Source organism: Notolepis coatsorum (assembly GCF_963971535.1).
Source record: "Notolepis coatsorum genome assembly, chromosome: 10".
Lineage (NCBI taxonomy): Eukaryota > Metazoa > Chordata > Actinopteri > Aulopiformes > Paralepididae > Notolepis > Notolepis coatsorum.
In genome coordinates this window covers 109,470,726-109,490,663 of record NC_140174.1, presented here as the reverse complement: position 1 = coordinate 109,490,663, position 19,938 = coordinate 109,470,726, and the positions used below count along the sequence as shown (strand labels likewise).

The following is a 19,938-nucleotide window of genomic DNA, read 5'->3' as shown; positions in this document are numbered from 1 at the left end:
GCTACTGTGGGTCATACCACCAATGTTACAGTGTAGCTGTTGGCTAGTTAGCTACTGTAGGTCATACCACCAATGTTACAGTGTAGCTGTTGGCTAGTTAGCGACTGTAGGTCATACCACCAATGTTACAGTGTAGCTGTTGGCTAGTTAGCTACTGTAGGTCATACCACCAATGTTACAGTGTAGCTGTTGGCTAGTTAGCTACTGTAGGTCATACCACCAATGTTACAATGTAGCTGTTGGCTAGTTAGCTACTGTAGGTCATACCTACAATGTTACAGTGTAGCTGTTGGCTAGTTAGCTACTGTAGGTCATACCACCAATGTTACAGTGTAGCTGTTGGCTAGTTAGCTACTGTAGGTCATACCACCAATGTTACAGTGTAGCTGTTGGCTAGTTAGCTACTGTAGGTCATACCACCAATGTTAGTGTAGCTGTTGGCTAGTTAGCTACTGTAGGTCATACCACCAATGTTAGTGTAGCTGTTGGCTAGTTAGCGACTGTAGGTCATACCACCAATGTTACAGTGTGTAGCTGTTGGCTAGTTAGCTACTGTGGGTCATACCACCAATGTTACAGTGTAGTTGTTGGCTAGTTAGCTACTGTAGGTCATACCACCAATGTTACAGTGTAGCTGTTGGCTAGTTAGCTACTGTAGGTCATACCACCAATGTTACAGTGTAGCTGTTGGCTAGTTAGCTACTGTAGGTCATACCACCAATGTTACAATGTTACAGTGTAGCTGTTGGCTAGTTAGCTACTGTAGGTCATACCACCAATGTTACAGTGTAGCTGTTGGCTAGTTAGCTACTGTAGGTCATACCACCAATGTTACAGTGTAGCTGTTGGCTAGTTAGCTACTGTAGGTCATACCACCAATGTTACAGTGTAGCTGTTGGCTAGTTAGCTACTGTAGGTCATACCACCAATGTTACAGTGTGTAGCTGTTGGCTAGTTAGCTACTGTAGGTCATACCACCAATGTTACAATGTTACAGTGTAGCTGTTGGCTAGTTAGCTACTGTAGGTCATACCAACAATGTTACAGTGTTACAGTGTAGCTGTTGGCTAGTTAGCTACTGTAGGTCATACCACCAATGTTACAATGTTACAGTGTAGCTGTTGGCTAGTTAGCTACTGTAGGTCATACCACCAATGTTACAATGTTACAGTGTAGCAAATAAAATTTAATGTATTTGTAAGGCCCGACAACAAACGTTAATGTCCCCATGGGCCGGACACGTCTTATTTAACAAATTCGGGGCCATTCGGATTAGACTATGCAGCCAGCTTGAGGCCAGCTTTTCATTACAAATTTTCCCTGTGCGTGAGGTTGTTTGTAGAGCTAAATCTATATTTTATATTATTGCTATGTGTCCATTGTCATTGTCAATTGACAGTATAAACCTTCCCTTCAATATGCCATAAAGAAAAGAATCGTTCATCAATACCTTCCCGTTTTATAGCGTCGTGAATATGAACTATATACCGGAATGGTCTGGGGTAATTCCTGCAAAGCTAGTTATAGGGCGCTAAGTAGGGCTGGGCGATATGGCCTCTAAATGATATCGTGATATTTTTTGGCCATATCTCGATACACGATATATATCGTGATATTTTGACATTTCCTCTAAAGCACTTAAAAATGCTTGATTTAACCCTTTGATGCATACAGTCACGCCAATATGATGATTATAATAAGTCCCTCCAACATATGTTTGCATTATTAAACCATGAAGATGCTTTAAAAAATAATTTAATGAAAATGTACTAAGAGTAGTCTACTGACACACTAATAAAAAAAATTATTTACATCTAAGACCATTTATATAAAAACTCTTGGGTGCCTTTTTTTTGCACAGTACTGTGTTTTCTATCCACTTCAGCCAAACACACACACACACATATATGTATATATATATATATACACACACTACTGTGAGAAAATAATAATCACACACAAAGGGATAATGGCTTATAGCAGACTTAATGATTTTAGAATATTTCAGATAATGAAATTAAATGTTTATATCATCAACTATCCAGTTAGTATTTATACTGTCTGTAACGTTTGGCTACTTTAAATAATTGAATGTAGAGAGAGAGCGAGAGAGAGAGAGAGAGAGGGGGCGAGAACGAACGAGAGAGCCAGCCCCCCCCCCCCTCGGGTTTTGTTCTAGGTTCGCGTTTTGATCGTCTAAGCTGCCGTAGGTGATGACGTCACACTCTGTAAACAGGAAGAGTCTAACACACGGAGATGGAAAGTGGATGATATACAGAAACGAATAACCAATAAATATGAAGTTATGTTTAAACTTCTGTTGTCAAGCGTTGTCAATATAACCCACCCCCTTTCCTCACGAATGGAACTAGTGTTGTGGAGTCCGCTTTGACCGCTTTTCCGCCGTCCCTGCTACACTCGGGACCACTACACTAACGTTAGCCTATAGCTCCATTGTCCCTGCTACACTCGGGACCAGTACACTAACGTTAGCCTATAGCTCCGTCGTCCCTGCTACACTCGGGACCTGTACACTAACGTTAGCCTATAGCTCCGCCGTCCCTGCTACACTCGGGACCAGTACACTAACGTTAGCCTATAGCTCCGCCGTCCATGCTACACTCGGAACCAGTACACTAACGTTAGCCTATAGCTCCGCCGTCCATGCTACACTCGGGACCAGTACACTAACGTTAGCCTATAGCTCCGCCGTCCCTGCTACACTCGGGACCAGTACACTAACGTTAGCCTATAGCTCCGCCGTCCCTGCTACACTCGGAACCAGTACACTAACGTTAGCCTATAGCTCCGCCGTCCCTGCTACACTCGGGACCAGTACACTAACGTTAGTCTATAGCTCCGCCGTCCCTGCTACACTCGGGACCACTACACTAACGTTAGCCTATAGCTCCGCCGTCCCTGCTACACTCGGAACCAGTACACTAACGTTAGCCTATAGCGCCGCCGTCCCTGCTACACTCGGAACCAGTACACTAACGTTAGCCTATAGCGCCGCCGTCCCTGCTACACTCGGGACCTGTACACTAACGTTAGCCTATAGCGCCGCCGTCCCTGCTACACTCGGGACCAGTACACTAACGTTAGTCTATAGCTCCGCCATCCCTGCTACACTCGGGACCACTACACTAACGTTAGCCTATAGCTCCATTGTCCCTGCTACACTCGGGACCAGTACACTAACGTTAGCCTATAGCTCCGTCGTCCCTGCTACACTCGGGACCTGTACACTAACGTTAGCCTATAGCTCCGCCGTCCCTGCTACACTCGGAACCAGTACACTAACGTTAGCCTATAGCTCCGCCGTCCCTGCTACACTCGGAACCAGTACACTAACGTTAGCCTATAGCTCCGCCGTCCCTGCTACACTCGGGACCAGTACACTAACGTTAGTCTATAGCTCCGCCGTCCCTGCTACACTCGGGACCAGTACACTAACGTTAGCCTATAGCTCCGCCGTCCATGCTACACTCGGGACCAGTACACTAACATTAGCCTATTCCGCCGTCCCTTCTCGAGGAAAGCACTGCGAGTGTCTCTCGGCCGCGGGCGGCGCCATATAAACTAATACTCGATGTTCGCGATATAGTACAGTACTACATCTCGGGTAGAACAATCCGCGATACATCGAGTATACTCGATATATCGCCCACCCCTAGCGCTAAGCTAATAACGTTAAATCGATTGGCGTTTTGGCCCTACACAAGTTAAAAATCAAAATGCATATGATCTGTATCATGTTCCACCATGAATGCATGAAAGGGGGGCGGGGCGGGGGAAGTCGTTTCTGATTATTGATTACCAATAACTGCATTCGTTATTGCAACATCATACGCTGACCGGGTGGATGGCTATGAGAACAAGGCCCAATCAGGCTGAAATTGACGTCAAATCGCTCTTACCTGTGGCCGGTTGGATTCCAAAAAGAATTTCCCAGTTATTTGATTGCCATCTGGTAGATCGATATGTCCATTGGCTGATGCTATATTCCTTTACTGCATACTGAATTCGGCCTCGCAAAAAGTATTCCAGGCGATCTGGTGAAGCCATAGCTTTAGGCTAACAGAAAAGCTAACCCGGAGCGAAAAATAAAAGTTACACCTGGTCTGCAACAGGGGAAACTGCATTCTCGAGACGGTGCCAATACCAGGATCTGGCCAGTACTGCACTTTCTGAGTCCCAATATGCCTTTTCCAGCTAAAATACAGCTCCGTGACAACATCCGGGATATTAAAATGGAATAAAAACAAGCTTATCACGTATATATACGTGGTTGGCCGTCAAGCGCTGGCTCCCAATCACGTATATATACATGGTTGGCCGCGAATCGGTTAAACAAGTCAAGAAGAAACATCACAATAAGTCGAGAACAAAACAAAAACACCATAAAGTAATTTTTTTTTTAAATAAATGCAAAATTAATGCAACACTTCCAGACATACCCCACGCGAAGGTAAGGAAAAACTTGCTAAAACCTAGCAATAGGAAAAAATGCACCACAGGCAATGTGGAGGAGAGAAACCTTAGAAGGGCCATTCAAGGGGGCATCTCCCTTCTTAGATGTCGGTAATAGTAGTGTTGCAGTAAAACAGGCGAACAGTTGGTAAGCATGCACTCATATGTGTGGTGAAACACAGATAAGTGCATGCGATAGCAACTGAACAATTTTAAAGATTAAAGATAGAGCTGATAGCGGATCTATTTGAGGCAAAGGGGTGAAAGGAAACTTGGTTGGTGCAGCTCACCCTGACCCTCAGCCTCATACTAGCCATCCCCTCACCATTCACTTTCTTGAGCTCATCCCAGAGGTCCATCTCTAGTAGAGCCATATGAAATCCGTTTTATTATTTTCCAAATTCCATTAAATTTTTTTCCAAATTCAGTTTTTTCCATTTTTATATTTCAGAATTCTGTATTTTGCTTTTTATGCTCATTTTACCATCAGAAATAGTGTCTAATAAGTGGGAATGAATAAATGTCCACAATTGAATAAGATATAACAGTCCATTTAATGTTTTTAAGTGCTGCAACTCAGAAATACAAACAATAGATACAGCTAGCTACTACTGTCATTATCACAATGACAATGTCAGTAGCCTAGCTATATATATTATATTGTGATGAAATAGTAATGCATAATTTAGGCACCTTTAGTTTATTTCGTTTATAAAGGACAGTGTATAATGACAATAGTTTGCATTAAACAAATGGATGGGTGCACTAGATTTAGCTAGAAGCTATCATTTCCATCTATAGTCCTATGTACTGTAACGTTACATAGCTATTTAAGTTTATTTCATTTATAAAGGGCAGTGTATAATGACAATCGTTTGCATTAAACAAATGGATGGGTGCACTAGATTTAGCTAGAAGCTATCATTTCGATCTATAGTCCTATGAACTGTAACGTTACATAGCTATTTAAGTTTATTTAGTTTATAAAGGACAGTGTGTAATGACAATCATTTGCATTAAACAAATGGATGGGTACAGCAGATTTAGCTAGAAGCTATCATTTCCATCTATTAGTCCTATGTCCTAACGTTACATAGCTGTGTTTTTGCGGGTCCAGTCCGCTGTACGTTGACAGAATTTGCTAAACACCTTATCGCCGGAGGCATAAAAGTCATTAGGATACTGTTCTGCTCTGAATTGAGGGCTTATTGTGGAATTTCTTAGCTTCTTGACGATGTTAACATCAAAGCAGCCAGACGCTTGACCACTGCTGCGTGTTGTGTGTAACCCGCTCTAGCGTCCCCGCCTCCCCGCCCCGGTCATGTTTGCTTTGCACCAAACGTTCCACCCAAAAACGGAATTTCAGTCCAGATTAGGCCAAATTCTGCAATATTCCACGTTTTGCAGTTGATTCCATTTTTATTGGTGGATTCCGTGAACGCGGATTTCATATGGCTCTACTCTCTAGTAAAGGCCCCCTGTGTTGTCGTCCTCAGTACCAACAGGCTCTGCAGCAGTCTATCCAGATGCAGCACCAGCAGCAGCAGCAGCAGGCCATCCTTGCGCAGCAGCAACAACAGCAGCAGCAGCATGCCCTGATTGCGCAGCAACAGCAGCAGCAGCAGCAACACGTACTGCTCCAGCAGCAGCAGCACCAGGCCCTGCTCCAGCAGCAGATGATGATGCAGCAGCAGCCCATGTATCAGCAGCAGGTGGCGCAGGCTCAGGCCCAGGCCCACTATGCAGCCATGGTAACTACTCATGTTTCAAGTTCAAGTTTCTTTAACCCTTTCACAGAAGGTTAAAGGTTACATACACACAGTACTCATATCCCTCCTAGTTACACACACACACACACACACACACACACACACACACACACACACACACACACACACACACACTAAGGCTGAGCCTGAATGTTTCGTTCGAACGAAAATCTAAATTCGAATTTGTAATTTTTAATACATTTTTTAAATGTATTTATAAATTTTTTTATTTTTATGTCTATTCATTCCGTTTAAACCAATGGGGTTTTTCTTCACAGTTGCAGATAAAGATTAGGCTACACTAATATTAGGGATGCACCGAAAATTATCGGCCGAAAATGGTTAAAACGGCTCTTTCGGCTTTCGGCCGAAAGGGTTTTAGCACCGAAAATATATGACCGAAAGTCAAATAACGTGTTGTTGTGATGGCGTCATCAAAACGCGACTACTACAGACATACCGGTAGCATGCGCAACATGTAACATGAGCAGCTTGGCAGCTCTTCCTGCATTCTACAGCCTGTGATAACTAACTCCTCTTGGGAGTAGGGATGCCCCCCGAAACCTGGTTCTAAACTAAATTAGTACTTGATCAGTACTGCTATCAGTAGTCTAGGAGCGGATTAGCTACGGAGCTAACCAGCGTTTCCGTTAGCCGGTAATTACCGGTATTTGACCGGCAAAATATGTTGAAGTCCGAATATTTAAATATCTCCGGTCTTAATGTCCGGTGAAAATAATTCCTCTAAGCACAATTTTATTATTTGAATTGTATTAAAATCGTCTAAAATTAAATAGCCTATGCGATGAACGAAACAATAATTCCATTTTCAGTTTAATTGTTGCTTCACTCTGATAGGATGGCGCCGCTCAGATGTGAAACTTATTTTTCTTTTTTTTTGAGCCTGCACGCTCTGGCCACCATAACGACAAACAGGTATACGAGGAAGAGAGAGAGATGGCGAAACAAGCTAAGCTTAGTAAATATTTCATGAAACCAAGCACAAGCAGGTCTAATAATGACAACGAAGATGAGTCTTCTGAACTTGAAGTCAGTTCAGAAGACACAGAGACCGCTGACGCTGATTGGTGGCTCCCGCGGAAAAGAAACAAAAATGTCGAGCGTACTTTTACTATTAATTTATTGATTGAACCACAAAGAGCATCCCCAGTCTGCTGCTACCGTTGCGAGCCTCGCCTGTTCCAATGGGGATCTATTAAAGTCGAACCAGCAACTAAAGTCGCTGTTCTCGCAGCCGTCGCAGGTACAAAACGGCACAACGAGAGACGGGGTGAGTGAGTGTTGACATTTTTAATCATACAACTGTTGGTTGACTGCCGTGTCACATAGTAATGCATATTATTGATTATAACTAAATGTAGGCTATAACCTATAATGAAATTAACAAATGCGTTACACGCATGTGGGATGTGGCTCGTCCTCTCTGCATGTGGCGACGAGCTAGCAAAACGAGGCAATGTGATGATCAACTACAGTTTGCTGTGTGTGAAGTTGAACATTATGATATGTGTGACGTGTCTGATACAACGAGGTGAAGCGATGTCGACTCGAGATTCATTTGGGGGTGCGTGCGACAGCTGCTGCAGCGCAAGCCTGCGGGGCGGGAGCTTGATGCTGGTAGCGTATCGCACTAACGAGAGTCGTAATTTGATTCTGCAAATCAATTTCTCATTCTTCGCTTGATGTAATTAATACACATGTCCAATTATAAGGGAATTCGTTAGCTCATAAAAATGTGATTATAATAGACTGCTGTTTAAAACTCTGACCGGAATATCTCGAATATGTCCGGTGATAGAAATCTTGCAGGACACCCAGACCGGCACGAATATGTTCTAACGGAAACGCTGGAGCTAACAGTGTACCATCCATCTGCGACGCAACGGTGGCAGCAACAGTGGACACTGAGTAATGTTAACGTTATGACGAGTTCATACTACACTACACGTATGAACTCGACATAACGTTAACGTTACTCCGTTTAAATGAAGTGTTTAATTAGCAGCAATCTGTTGTTGAAAATGTATCGTTAAACCGCAAATGGAAATGCGAGGACAGGAAGTCGTCATCAATCGTTGTAGTCTCTCGTAAGCTACGTCATCCCCCGCTAAGAGTCATGGGAGATGTAGTAAATGCAACAGTCCTGTGTGTGTGTCTTTATGCAATCGTTATGCAGTTTTAAAGCACCTTGGCTTTGTTCTGAATGCACTTTGTTGTAATTATCCTACAGAGAAAAGAAAATGCACTTGACTTTAATGCACATTTTGTTGTATGCAAAGAGAAAATGTTTAAATTGTACAATCTTTCAGCAGTCAGTCTGGAATTAATGTATCCTTTCAAAAGTGCTGAATAAATGTTTTATGGGCCCATACTAGTGATTATTAATATTATTTAAGTTAAGTTTAGCCATAATCATGTCTTTTGCCATAATCAGGTAGCTAAAAAAATATATATATATATATATTTATATTAATCATTTTCGGCCTTTCGGCATTCGGTTTTCGGCCAACTGTTTCCTATTTTCGGTATCTGTTTCGGCCAAGAATTTCCCATTCGGTGCATCCCTAACTAATATTATAGTATTACAAAAAACTGCTAAGTTATATTCATTAACACTTTCGCGGCCACTGGGATGAGTAATTAATCTCAAGAGGACCGGGGAATGTAAACAGAAGTGGGGCTGTTTGTAGAGCTAAATCTATACTTTATGGTATTGCTATCTGTCCATTCTCATTGTGAATTGAGACCATAAACCGTCCCTTCAAAATGGCTTAAAGAAAAAAAATCATCAATACGTTATCATTTTATAGCGCCGTGAATATAAGCTTTATACCGGATTTGGTCTAGTATATTTCCTGGAAGCTGAGATAATGGGCTAATAGCTAATAATGTTAAATCCAATGGCATTTCAGTTATAGATACGCTCCAGTTAAAACTCAAACTGCATATGATCGGTACGATCCTCACGCATGTATGCATGAAGGGGGGGGGGGGGGGGGAACGTCGTTTCTGATTATTAATTAACAATAACCGTGTTAGCCTCATAGGCCGAACGCCTGGATGGCTGTCAAAACGAGGCCAGATCGGGATGTACTTTACGTGAAAAAGATCTTACCGTGGTCCGGTGGGATCCCCCCGAGCATTTCCCCGTTATCGATCGCCATCTGGTAGATCGATATGTCCATTGGCTGATGATAAATCCCCTTATTGCATGGTGAAATCTGCGACGCAAAACGTAATCCAAGCTACAGGCTGCAGATCCAGAATCCTGCTAACTGAAATCTCCATTGAAAGTAAAAAAAAATAAATAGTCCACCGTTCGGCCACAGGGAACACTGCATTATCGCGATAGCGCCCCTAAGAGGATCTGGCCGGTATTGCACTTTGTCGAAATCAAAGAATAGGGTACATCTGCAGTGCCGCTCGGCGACCTTGAATAGGTTATTAAAATGGAATAAAAGCAATAACAACTTGCCACGGATTTATCCGTGCTTCTGTCCACAACAGGGTGGAATCGAAACACGGAGATCTCCGTTGTTCGTCCCCATTGTGTTATAGAAAGTTGATTTGATAAAAAAAGACTCATTTAATCAGATTAATCACTTTATTCAAATTGAGGATTTAGTTTGAGGATATTTATATAAAAAAAATTAAAGGAAATTATTTTGAAAAAAATAAAAAGATTTTTAATTAAAAACGAATGTTCGAACGTTCGTTCGAAAAACCCTGACGAAGTTCGAATCCCAAAAACAGGCTTTGGGGACAGCCTTAACACACACACTGTCCTCATATTCCTCCTAGTTACACGTATGTATTAGTACTGCTCATGTATTGGCCCATTCAGGTTGTTGTACCTTGAAACCTTAAAAGGATGTTTGTTATTTGAGAGCGAACGGGTGAATAATGAGCAGAAGACGGTTCTGAGCGCATGGAGGCGCGGTGTGAGACGGCATGCTGGGAGCTTCATTAATGTCAAACGTGGCCTAAAAATGTCCTTCAGGCCACCGTTCCAAACACTGGCACAGACTAAGTAGAGGCCCTGCTCTGTGCCAGATAGTCTTTGGAAGCAGACGGCGTAGCTTCCTGGTATTTGCGTACCTACCGCATCAAAACACTGCGAACACGGGTCCTCCAAACACCCGCTGTTAGGGTGGCACCATTTTTAGCTGGTTCCCCCCCGAGCGTGTACCATCTGTTTACTTTCAGAGGCAATCTGCTGCGAGCAGAGCCTCCAAGGGATGGAACCGAGTGCTTTCCTCCGCGTTAAATTGTGACATATGAAGCGATTACAGCGAGGGGGGAAAGACGACTGCCCTCCAACGTGTCCCTGATGTCCTCCACATACAGCTGCTGCTTATCGTTACTGAGCAGCGTTACGCTGGTTCAACATCGGATCTTTATAGCAATGTAACACGTCGTCACGGTTGTGTGAGGGAGTCTTGATTGATTGGTAATTAATACAATCTACTGTCCATATAGTCGTCGGATACATAAGACATTTACATACATTTACATTTAGTAATTTACCTGAATGCTTTTATCCAAAGTAACTTACAAATTGTGTACAACAAGTCAGCAGGAAGGTAAAGCTGAGTGTCTGTGGTGTTTATTGTTTGTGGAGCGCAATATGCAGAGCATGAGTGCTACACTCTGAGTGCATAGTTGTATTGACATATTTAGCATAGTAGGTAGTAGTATAGACATATTAGCATAGTAGGTAGTAGTATAGACATATTAGCATAGTAGGTAGTAGTATAGACATGTTAGCATAGTAGGTAGTAGTATAGACATATTAGCATAGTAGGTAGTAGTATAGACATGTTAGCATAGTAGGTAGTAGTATTGGCATATTAGCATAGTAGGTAGTAGTATTGGCATATTAGCATAGTAGATGGTAGTATAGGCATATTTAGCATAGCAGATGGTAGTATAGGCATATTAGCATAGTAGGTAGTAGTATTGGCATATTTAGCATAGTAGATGGTAGTATAGGCATATTTAGCATAGTAGATGGTAGTATAGGCATATTTAGCATAGTAGGTAGTAGGGTTGTCACAATACCAACATTTTAGTTTCGATACTATACCAATATTAATTTCGATACTTTCCCTCAAAATCAGGGAAACGCACTCAGATGTCATTGTTGTTCTTTATTTTAAAACAACAATGACAAGAATAAATAAATTAAATAAAAAGCAATGGCATTCAAAATGCTGGATAACTTTTTTGCACTCAAAACAGTTGCTGTACAAGGTTTCTGAACCCATTTTTCTCAACTGTATATATATTGGAACTTGGTCCATACAGATGAACTCTGCGACTGCCCTGTTGAGCCTTTTATCATCTTTGACTTTGGACTAATACTTATGCTGCTCAAAAAAGCGGAGGTTACGTTGCTTCTGAGTAGGGGGAGTCACTCTGTGAGCCAAATGCAGCAGACTTCTGTAGTTAAAAATAATTCAAGGGGTAGAAAAAGTATGGTTGTATTATTATAAATTTGTCCTAGCAGAGGGCCTAATTAGTTTGAGATACCATAAGTTACCTAGAAAACATTTTGATGAGTGAGACTGATTATAGCCTATCATAATCTAGAACTAGGTTATGTCATATTGTAGACTGTTTAACAAAAATAAAATAGATTTCTGTTGTCTTTATACAGTATGTATGAACCATTAATGGGCAATTGTCAAATGTCTCTGTATAAATCACGTTTTGTGACTAAGCCATAGAGATGCTGTGTTTACTAGCTTTCAGCACGGCAGTTTAGGCTATGTATAGCTTATTATTAGGCTTTTCAATTTATTTTCTATTCTTGCGAATAGCATTGTGGACATAATGCTCGTATAACGAAGTGTAGTCACGAGAGCTAGCATAGCTCGCCCAACGAACGTTGGCATCAACGGCACGACCACAGCACCGACAGGAGCCACCGCAGCACGCAACGACGTCAGCCACCACAACCATCTGCAATCGCAGTGAGGATCTCCACCGACCAACACCAGCTAGCTAGCCCCAACCAGAACTACAGTTCGCCAGCCACACAAGCCAACGCCAGCCGAGCCCACCCCACGCAAAATGTGCCAGCCAGCCAACGCCAATCAACAAAGATCCTCACCGCGACTGCCGATGGTTATGATAACTAACTAATCGCAGTGAGGATCTCCACTGATCAACGCTAGCCAGCTAGCACACCCCGCACAGAGCAAACTCGGCCAACGCCAGCCCACATAGCTAGCGAACCACAACTCCAGCCAAAGCCAGCCAGCCAACGCCAATCAACAAAGATCCTCACCGCGACTGCCGATGGCTATGACAACCAGCAGCTCCCACCAGCACTGCAGTCGTGCCACCGATGCCAACACTCGCCGGACGAGCCATGCCAACTACCGTCTCAACTAGAGTTTGTTGTTCTTCATTCCAGAAGGTTGCTTCCGGTAAACTAGCGCAACGTCACCACTGACGGCAGCGCTGTGCTCCAATAGGAAGGCATTCGTATGCATAAATGTTTTTTTAAGTACAGTTTTTTCCCAAACGCAGTATAGTATCATTTCGAACACTCTAGTACCGCGGTACTATACTAATACCGGTATACCGTGCAACCCTAGTAGGTAGTAGTATAGACATATTTAGCATAGTAGGTAGTAGTGTTGTCACGGTACTGGAATTTCTAACTTCGATACGATACTTTGAAAAGTATCGATATTCGATACCACAGGAAATATTTTTTTTATCTTGTAAAATAAATAATATTTTGCTTTTGTTGCTGGTCGATTCTCCTCAGCTCCTCTCTGGTACTATAAGATAAGAGATATATAACACTTTTAAAACCCTTTGTTTCTCTTTAGATCAGACATTTAAAAATAACTAAATAATCTAACGTAATCTTCGGACTATAAGCCGTGCCCTTTTCCCCATTTTTCGACCCTGCGGTTTATATAACGGTGCGGCTAATCTATGGATTTTTACAGCTACACAGCACAGTACATGTTCTGTAGCTACTATTGCACTAAATGGTAACACTTGAATATGTTATGCAAATATGCAACTTGTTTGTTGAAATGTTAATAAATGGGAGCTTCCTCAAACAGCCATCTCTTTCCCGACAATCCCCTCTGTGCACGAACCCTATGGTAATTAAACATTAAAACACCTGCGGCTTATAGTCCAGTGCGGCTTATATATGTACACATCATTCATTTTAGCTGCTGCAGCTTATATTCAGGTGCGCCTTATAGTCAGAAAATTACGGTAATCTAATTTTAGAAATTAAGTAAAGTGAATAGTACTGGGTGTTAAGCATAACAGCATCTAAGTTAATTTACTTCTGACCATTATAGTCAAAGTATTTTCCTATTAACTGAAACTAAGGCTAGCATCATTGGTGTTCAGTTACAGCTATATTGGCCAATGTTAGCCAGCTATCTAGCCAGCTACTGCACCACGAACTGCCAGCCAGCCAGCTGGCTACCTTTTTAATTCACAATACAACAGCCAGCTACTGCACTACGAATTGCCAGCCAGCTAGCTGGCTACCCTTAACCGACAATACAATGGCTATCCAGCCAGATACTGCACTACGAACTAGCTGACGTTAGCCAACGGAAGAACGATAGCTAGTTAGCCAACGCTAGCCAACAGCTGCAAAAATGAATGCCAATGATGTTATCAGACGTTGATATTATGAGCCATCAGTAGCTAGCCAGCTAGATGGCGTTAGACAACGCCTCGTGTATTAAACTAAAGTGAATAGTTTACGGGGCCATTTTGTTTAATGCTTCAGTGATGTTGATAGAGGAGCTGTCACGACAAGTTGCGGAGGCTATTGCACTCTTGCCATCTTCGGAGCGAATGAGAGGATTTGTTGACAAAACAGTCCTGTGAGGGGAGGGGCAATGCTTGCACTTCAGCAGCGTGTGTGTCTCAACAACTTGCTGTAGGAGAGAAGACGGCAAGAAAGCCAGCTGGTATCGATATTGCGGGAAATGAGTATTTAAACTGTTTTAAATATTCAGAATCGATATGTATCGAAAAACGTAACGATGCGACCTCACAGCGATTAAATTCGATTCTTCAGGCAACGATTCAATGCATCATGAAATCTCTTCATTTGACCACGATTCGATCAGTTAATTCCCCAAAATATTTTGAATACACATGTGGCTGGGGGAACTGATTCACTCAGCATGAATGGACTATAGGTCAATAAAAACAATACATACATTTCTTTTGTATTATTTTTGTATTATAATCGATTCTAATAGATTCTACCATTTTAAAATCGATGCAGTTGAATCGTCACATTAGGATCGATGCATCGTTACACCCCTAGTAGTAGTAGTATAGGCATATTTAGCATAGTAGGTACGGTAGTAGTATATACATATTAGCATAGTAGGTAGTAGTATAGGCATATTTAGCGTAGTAGTAATGGTAGTAATATAGACATATTAGCATAGTACTGTAGGTAGTAATACAGATATATTTAGCATAGTATATTGACATAGTAGCATAGCATAGTACATGATGGAAGTAATTTTTTTATTAAATCTTTATTCAGATATTGTCATATCATATATATTTATATATAAAAGACCATAATGACACACAACACTGTTGACATACTGTACCTCTTGCCGTAATCTCACTTAAGGTGACTGGCATTACTTCACCCCCCCTCCCCCTCCCTCTCACCCACCACCGTTATCAGTGTCTTAACAACTTGTTAATTGTACATCATTATATCAATGATCGATCCCTCTCTCCCTCCCTCTCTCCCCCCACAGCTGCACCAGTACCAACAGGCGTTTGTCCAACAGCAACAGCAACAACAACTACAACAGTTACAACAACAGCAGCAGCAACAACATCATCATCATCATCAACAGCAGCAGCATCCTACCCAGCAGTCCCTGGCCTATCTCTCCTCCCCTCTGGAGTTCCAGTTGCCTCTGGGATCCTATAGTTCCCCCCAGGGCCCGGGGGCGGGGAGCGGGTCTGGGAGTGGCCATGTGGGCCCCTCGCCTGCGGAGGCCCCATACACTAACCCCAGGTAATAACACCCTCTATCAGCGCCAGCTCCGGCAGCCCTGGACCAGGCTTTGTAGGCTGATCATATAGAATATAGCTGTAAATTGTTACATGGTGTTTGATTTTTTTTTTCTTTTTTTTTTTTTTTTTGTCGGCAACAAGAGGGGCCTCCCACGCAGGTTTGGGATGTATGGAAGTATGGAAGTATGGAGATTAAATTTGGATCATTTGGAGTTTCTAATGAAGTTTGGAAATTGTACAAAAAAAAATGTGACGTATATGGTTGTTCAATCTTGATACTCATGACTAACACGTTTTATTTTGTAAAAAAAAAAAAAATTAATAAATGAATAAATTTAATTTTACATTTTACTGTCATTTTTAATCTTGTGATATATGTTGTAATATATGTAAAGGATAATCCTCAGGTGTAGAGTGATACGGCCTAGTTTACCCTCCTACTGTATGACATTGAAAATGGACCAAAAGCTTCAAATCCTGGTTAGAAAATAAAGTTGTGTCCATTGGAATTTGTTTTACCACAAGTGGATGAAATTGGCGCAATAGAGCTCAGTACAAGAGGCAGGTAAAGGGCTCCAGGTTGTCAACATGTCACGAGGACGGGAGGACGGGATGAACCTAGAGCACAAAAAGAGTCTAAACCCTCCTTAACAAGCTAACTGCCCATCAGTCACAGGAGGTCAGACTTGTTACGACTTTGCCAACCAAAAGTGAGTACGGATCGGGATGTAAGACATGCGAGAGTAAAGGAAACGCAGAAAATTTACTTTATGATTATAAATGACGTAGGAAATGTATTCAGTTTGTAGATTATAGAACAACAGGTTAAATGAGGTAGGGCATGTATTCAGCTTGTAGATTATACAACACTAGGTTTGGTTATACGAGGTAGGAAATGTATTCAGTTTGTAGATTATAGAACAATAGGTTATATGAGGTAGGAAATGTATTCAACTTGTAGATTATAGAACACTAGGTTATATGAGGTAGGAAATGTATTCAACTTGTAGATTATAAAACAATAGGTTATACGAGGTAGGAAATGTATTCGGTTTGTAGATTATTGAACAACGATAGAAAACTCAAAAATGTGAATATAAATAAAACGCATTGTTTACTAGAAAACTGTTTTTAAATACCATACCGGTATTACCGATACCTTTTTAAAGTGCAGAAAAAGTTTTAGAAGTGGGAACATTGCGTCAAAAACGTGTATTGGGGAGAACCCTGTTCAGAATATACAATATTACAAATAGTTATCTGCTATTTGACTAGCCAGGACAAAAAAACGCTCTGCCAACAGGACGCCACGATTCGTATGATGCTGCTGCCCGTTAACAAAAAGCGGTGAGACTAAACGGTGCTAAAGGGAACGGGCCGTTGCTGCTGCTGCTGTTGTTGTTATGGATGATGCCGTGTCTCTGCAGTACGGATGTGATCAGCAGCCCTCCTGACATGTCTGGCTGGAACCCCTTCGGAGAGGACAACTTCTCCAGGCTGACCGAGGAGGAGCTGCTAGACCGGGAGTTCGACATGCTGAGAGCAAGCAAGTAGTGGGGGGGGGGGACACACACAGACAGACAGACAATCTGAAGGACGTGTTCTAGGAGCCATGTGCAGGTCATGTAGGTGCAACTAGCGACGCTTTCCCAAAATCATCATCTCAAATACCGTAATTCCTCTAATAGTAACCGGGTCTCAAATACAAGCCGGGTCTCTATTAATGGCCGGGTGCGCTCTTGAGCTAAGCAATTATAAGCCGGCCTCCTAATACAAGCCGGGTTACTAATATACTGAGCTGCGTACTGAGCTAGTTACTTGATTTCACTTTGAAAACGTTGAAATGACCAGTGACCACCTGTAATTGCACTGTTTACTATTTCATACAGTACTTGGTTTCAATAAATGAACCCAGTACATTTTACTGGGTTCAAACTGACACAAAATGTTGATTTATTCATTATGATCCGTTTGAAAATTTGAAATATAGGCCTCCCTCTTATACAGGCCTCCTCCTAATACAAGCCTGGTACCCGCTACAGTTGAAACAAATACAAGCCGGGGTTACTATTAGAGGAATTACGGTAGTATATATTTAGATTCTAGTGTTTATTGTAACCATATTTATTGTAATGTATAATATAACTGATGGGGCATACAGACCCTCATCTGCACCTTTGATCACACTGCCTACTTGCTCATATGCGTGTAGTCAGAGTTAATTATATTGTTTACACTAGGGCTGGGCAATCGGAAAAAATTGCGAGCTATGCAATCTCATTTCTAAGTTATGACGATTTTTTCTATTTTTTTTTTCTTTTTTTACTTTTTTAAATGATTTTATTGAAAAAATAAATCGTGAGAGAATCGTGATCTCAATTCTTAGAGAGAAAAATCGTGATTCACATTTTAGCAAGAATCGCCCAGCCCTAGTTTACACTGCCTATTTTTTCTTTTCTACAGTTTTTTGCATGTATTTGTCTTTCTACTATTACCCTGCCCAATACCTATACCTCCCCCATGCTGCTACAATGCCTGAATTTTCCCAAAGGATCAATAAAGGAATAACTTATCTTATGGCGTTTTCCACATTATCCCACTTTCACTTGCAAAATATTAACAACGGAACAAGCACTGTCTGATCTGGGGCTAAAAGAGTAAAAGCCCCTCTATACTTCTTGAAGATTGCTGTTCCAATTTGAGTTTCCCTCTAAGGTTATATCTTTGGAGTCCCACTCTCTCACTGAACATTTTCTGTATCTTGTCAGGAAGGCTGTAATGTATGACTCTGTACATGAACTGGGTGGTTTTGTAACCCACCAGGTCCTTTATTTCAGGACTGAAACTTTTAAAAACAGAATTAGTATGTTCTTTATAACTCATTGGTTACAATCCTGATTGCTCTTTTTTGGAGCATAATCAAAGGAAGTAGGTTGGTTTCATAGGTATTTCCCCACACCTCTACACAATAGTTCAGATATGGAAGGACCAAAGCATTGTATAAGATAACAGAAGATTGTTGGTTCAGCCAATACCTTGACCTCCACATACTGTAATACCCACACTCTTTGAACTTTTTGCTCTTAGATGTCTTATGTGAGATTTCCAACACATTTTTTCATTCATGATCACCCCTAAAAAAGTGGATTAATTCAAACTTTATTGGATTTAGGATTCATTCAAACTTGATGGGGGAGAAGTGAGAGGCCTGTCATATACCAATGCTCTAAATTCAATAAATAACAAAAAAGTAAATATATGAAAGCATTTGAGTTGGCTCAATTACAAAACCCTGATATTTTTCTTAGCTAAGTTGAGCCAAATAAAAAAGGCTTATACATTAATTAAATCAAAATCTTTTCAAATGACTATGATTAGCCTAATCCTCCAATTGGCTTTAAATGCTGTCTGAACTAGTCACATTCCCCATAGCCCCCATTTCAAAGCCAGTCACCTTGGCTGACTTGGCAGAACGATTGTCTGATGAACCATTTTATCTAATTGGCCTCCAATCTGTGCCCCCCTTTCTCTATTTACAGAGAAGCCAGCGGAGAGAACGAGCAGCATGGAAACTGAACGCTCGCCTGCCCCCTCCCTGGCCCAACCCCTCCCACCTGAGGACCTCTCTCCTGCCGCCTCTCTGGCCCAACCCCTCCCACCCGAGGACCTCTCTCCTGCCACCACCCTGGCCCAACCCCTCCCACCCGAGGACCTCTTCGGCTCTGCCCCCTTCGTGGCCAGCGCAGGCAAGTCTTAGCCGAGTCTGCATCGTGAGGACCAACACTGTGGAGCCACCTACCTACCCCCCCCTCTCCCAGCTTCCACCCCCCTCTTCCTCTTCTATCCTCCCCTCCTCCCTGGAGTCCAGGCAGGACCTCCCTATGCCACTACAAAACAACAATGATTAATCACTTTGTTTTCCATGAATCCGAAGGAAGTTGCCAGGCGATAAGCCAATCAGAGATGTGCTCCTGTTCCCACTATGAGGGGTTGTGAAAAGATGAGTCTAGAATAAGATGCCACTGCCGTGATTAGGATTAGACTGGTACTGATATTAAATACATAGTTGAGGGATAATACTGGCAAATTTCATGTTTGGCTCCTATGTCATTCTTGCCCATTTCAGGATTTGCAGATGTTAGCCTGGCTAGAGACGATGGCAGTGGTGAATCAGCATAAAATGGCTGTCGGACATTTCAGTAATGGTAATAGATGATATATTATAATCTGTGGTATTAACATCTATCGAGGCAAGAATGGCGTGGGAGGCGTTCTCCTTTAAGGCCTAGTAAAACTGGACAAAGCATTACTGAATCCACTTTAGTCAGCTTGGGCTTCTTGATTGTAGAGATGCAATAATGATTTTCCGACCACTAGGGGCCTCCAAGTCGGCACTATAAACAAATAACATTTTCCACAAACAAAAGGCTCTTCACATATCATCATAAAATACCTTACCGGCACTAAGTAACTTGTAACTATTAGAGTTTTGCTGGAAGAAAATAATTGTTTTTATTGTTATGGTAAATACCTCGCCTACAAACACAATACTGCTCAGACAGCACAGTATTAATTAAGAGATTAGCTGAAAAAACAGACTGACCACTGGTGGCACAGGGTTGATCGA

At 41.9% G+C, this 19,938-nt stretch overlaps 1 protein-coding gene across 3 annotated transcripts in view; it reads left to right on the top strand.

The window, feature by feature from the left end:
* bmp2k (BMP2 inducible kinase) overlaps window positions 1–19,083 on the top strand; it is a 163,755-nt gene extending 144,672 nt beyond the window's left edge. For 2 of the 3 annotated variants that reach the window (XM_084322714.1, XM_084322716.1), the window contains 4 exons: window positions 5,970–6,224; window positions 15,047–15,312; window positions 16,739–16,857; window positions 18,851–19,083. In XM_084322714.1, coding sequence (XP_084178840.1) covers window positions 5,970–6,224; window positions 15,047–15,312; window positions 16,739–16,857; window positions 18,851–19,068 — 858 coding nt within the window. In that variant the 3' untranslated portion in view covers window positions 19,069–19,083. Of the gene's footprint in view, window positions 1–5,969; window positions 6,225–15,046; window positions 15,313–15,452; window positions 15,651–16,738; window positions 16,858–18,850 lie in introns of those variants that run through there. The other variant, XM_084322715.1, reaches the window with a different exon arrangement.
* The last annotated feature ends 855 nt before the right edge of the window (window positions 19,084–19,938 follow it).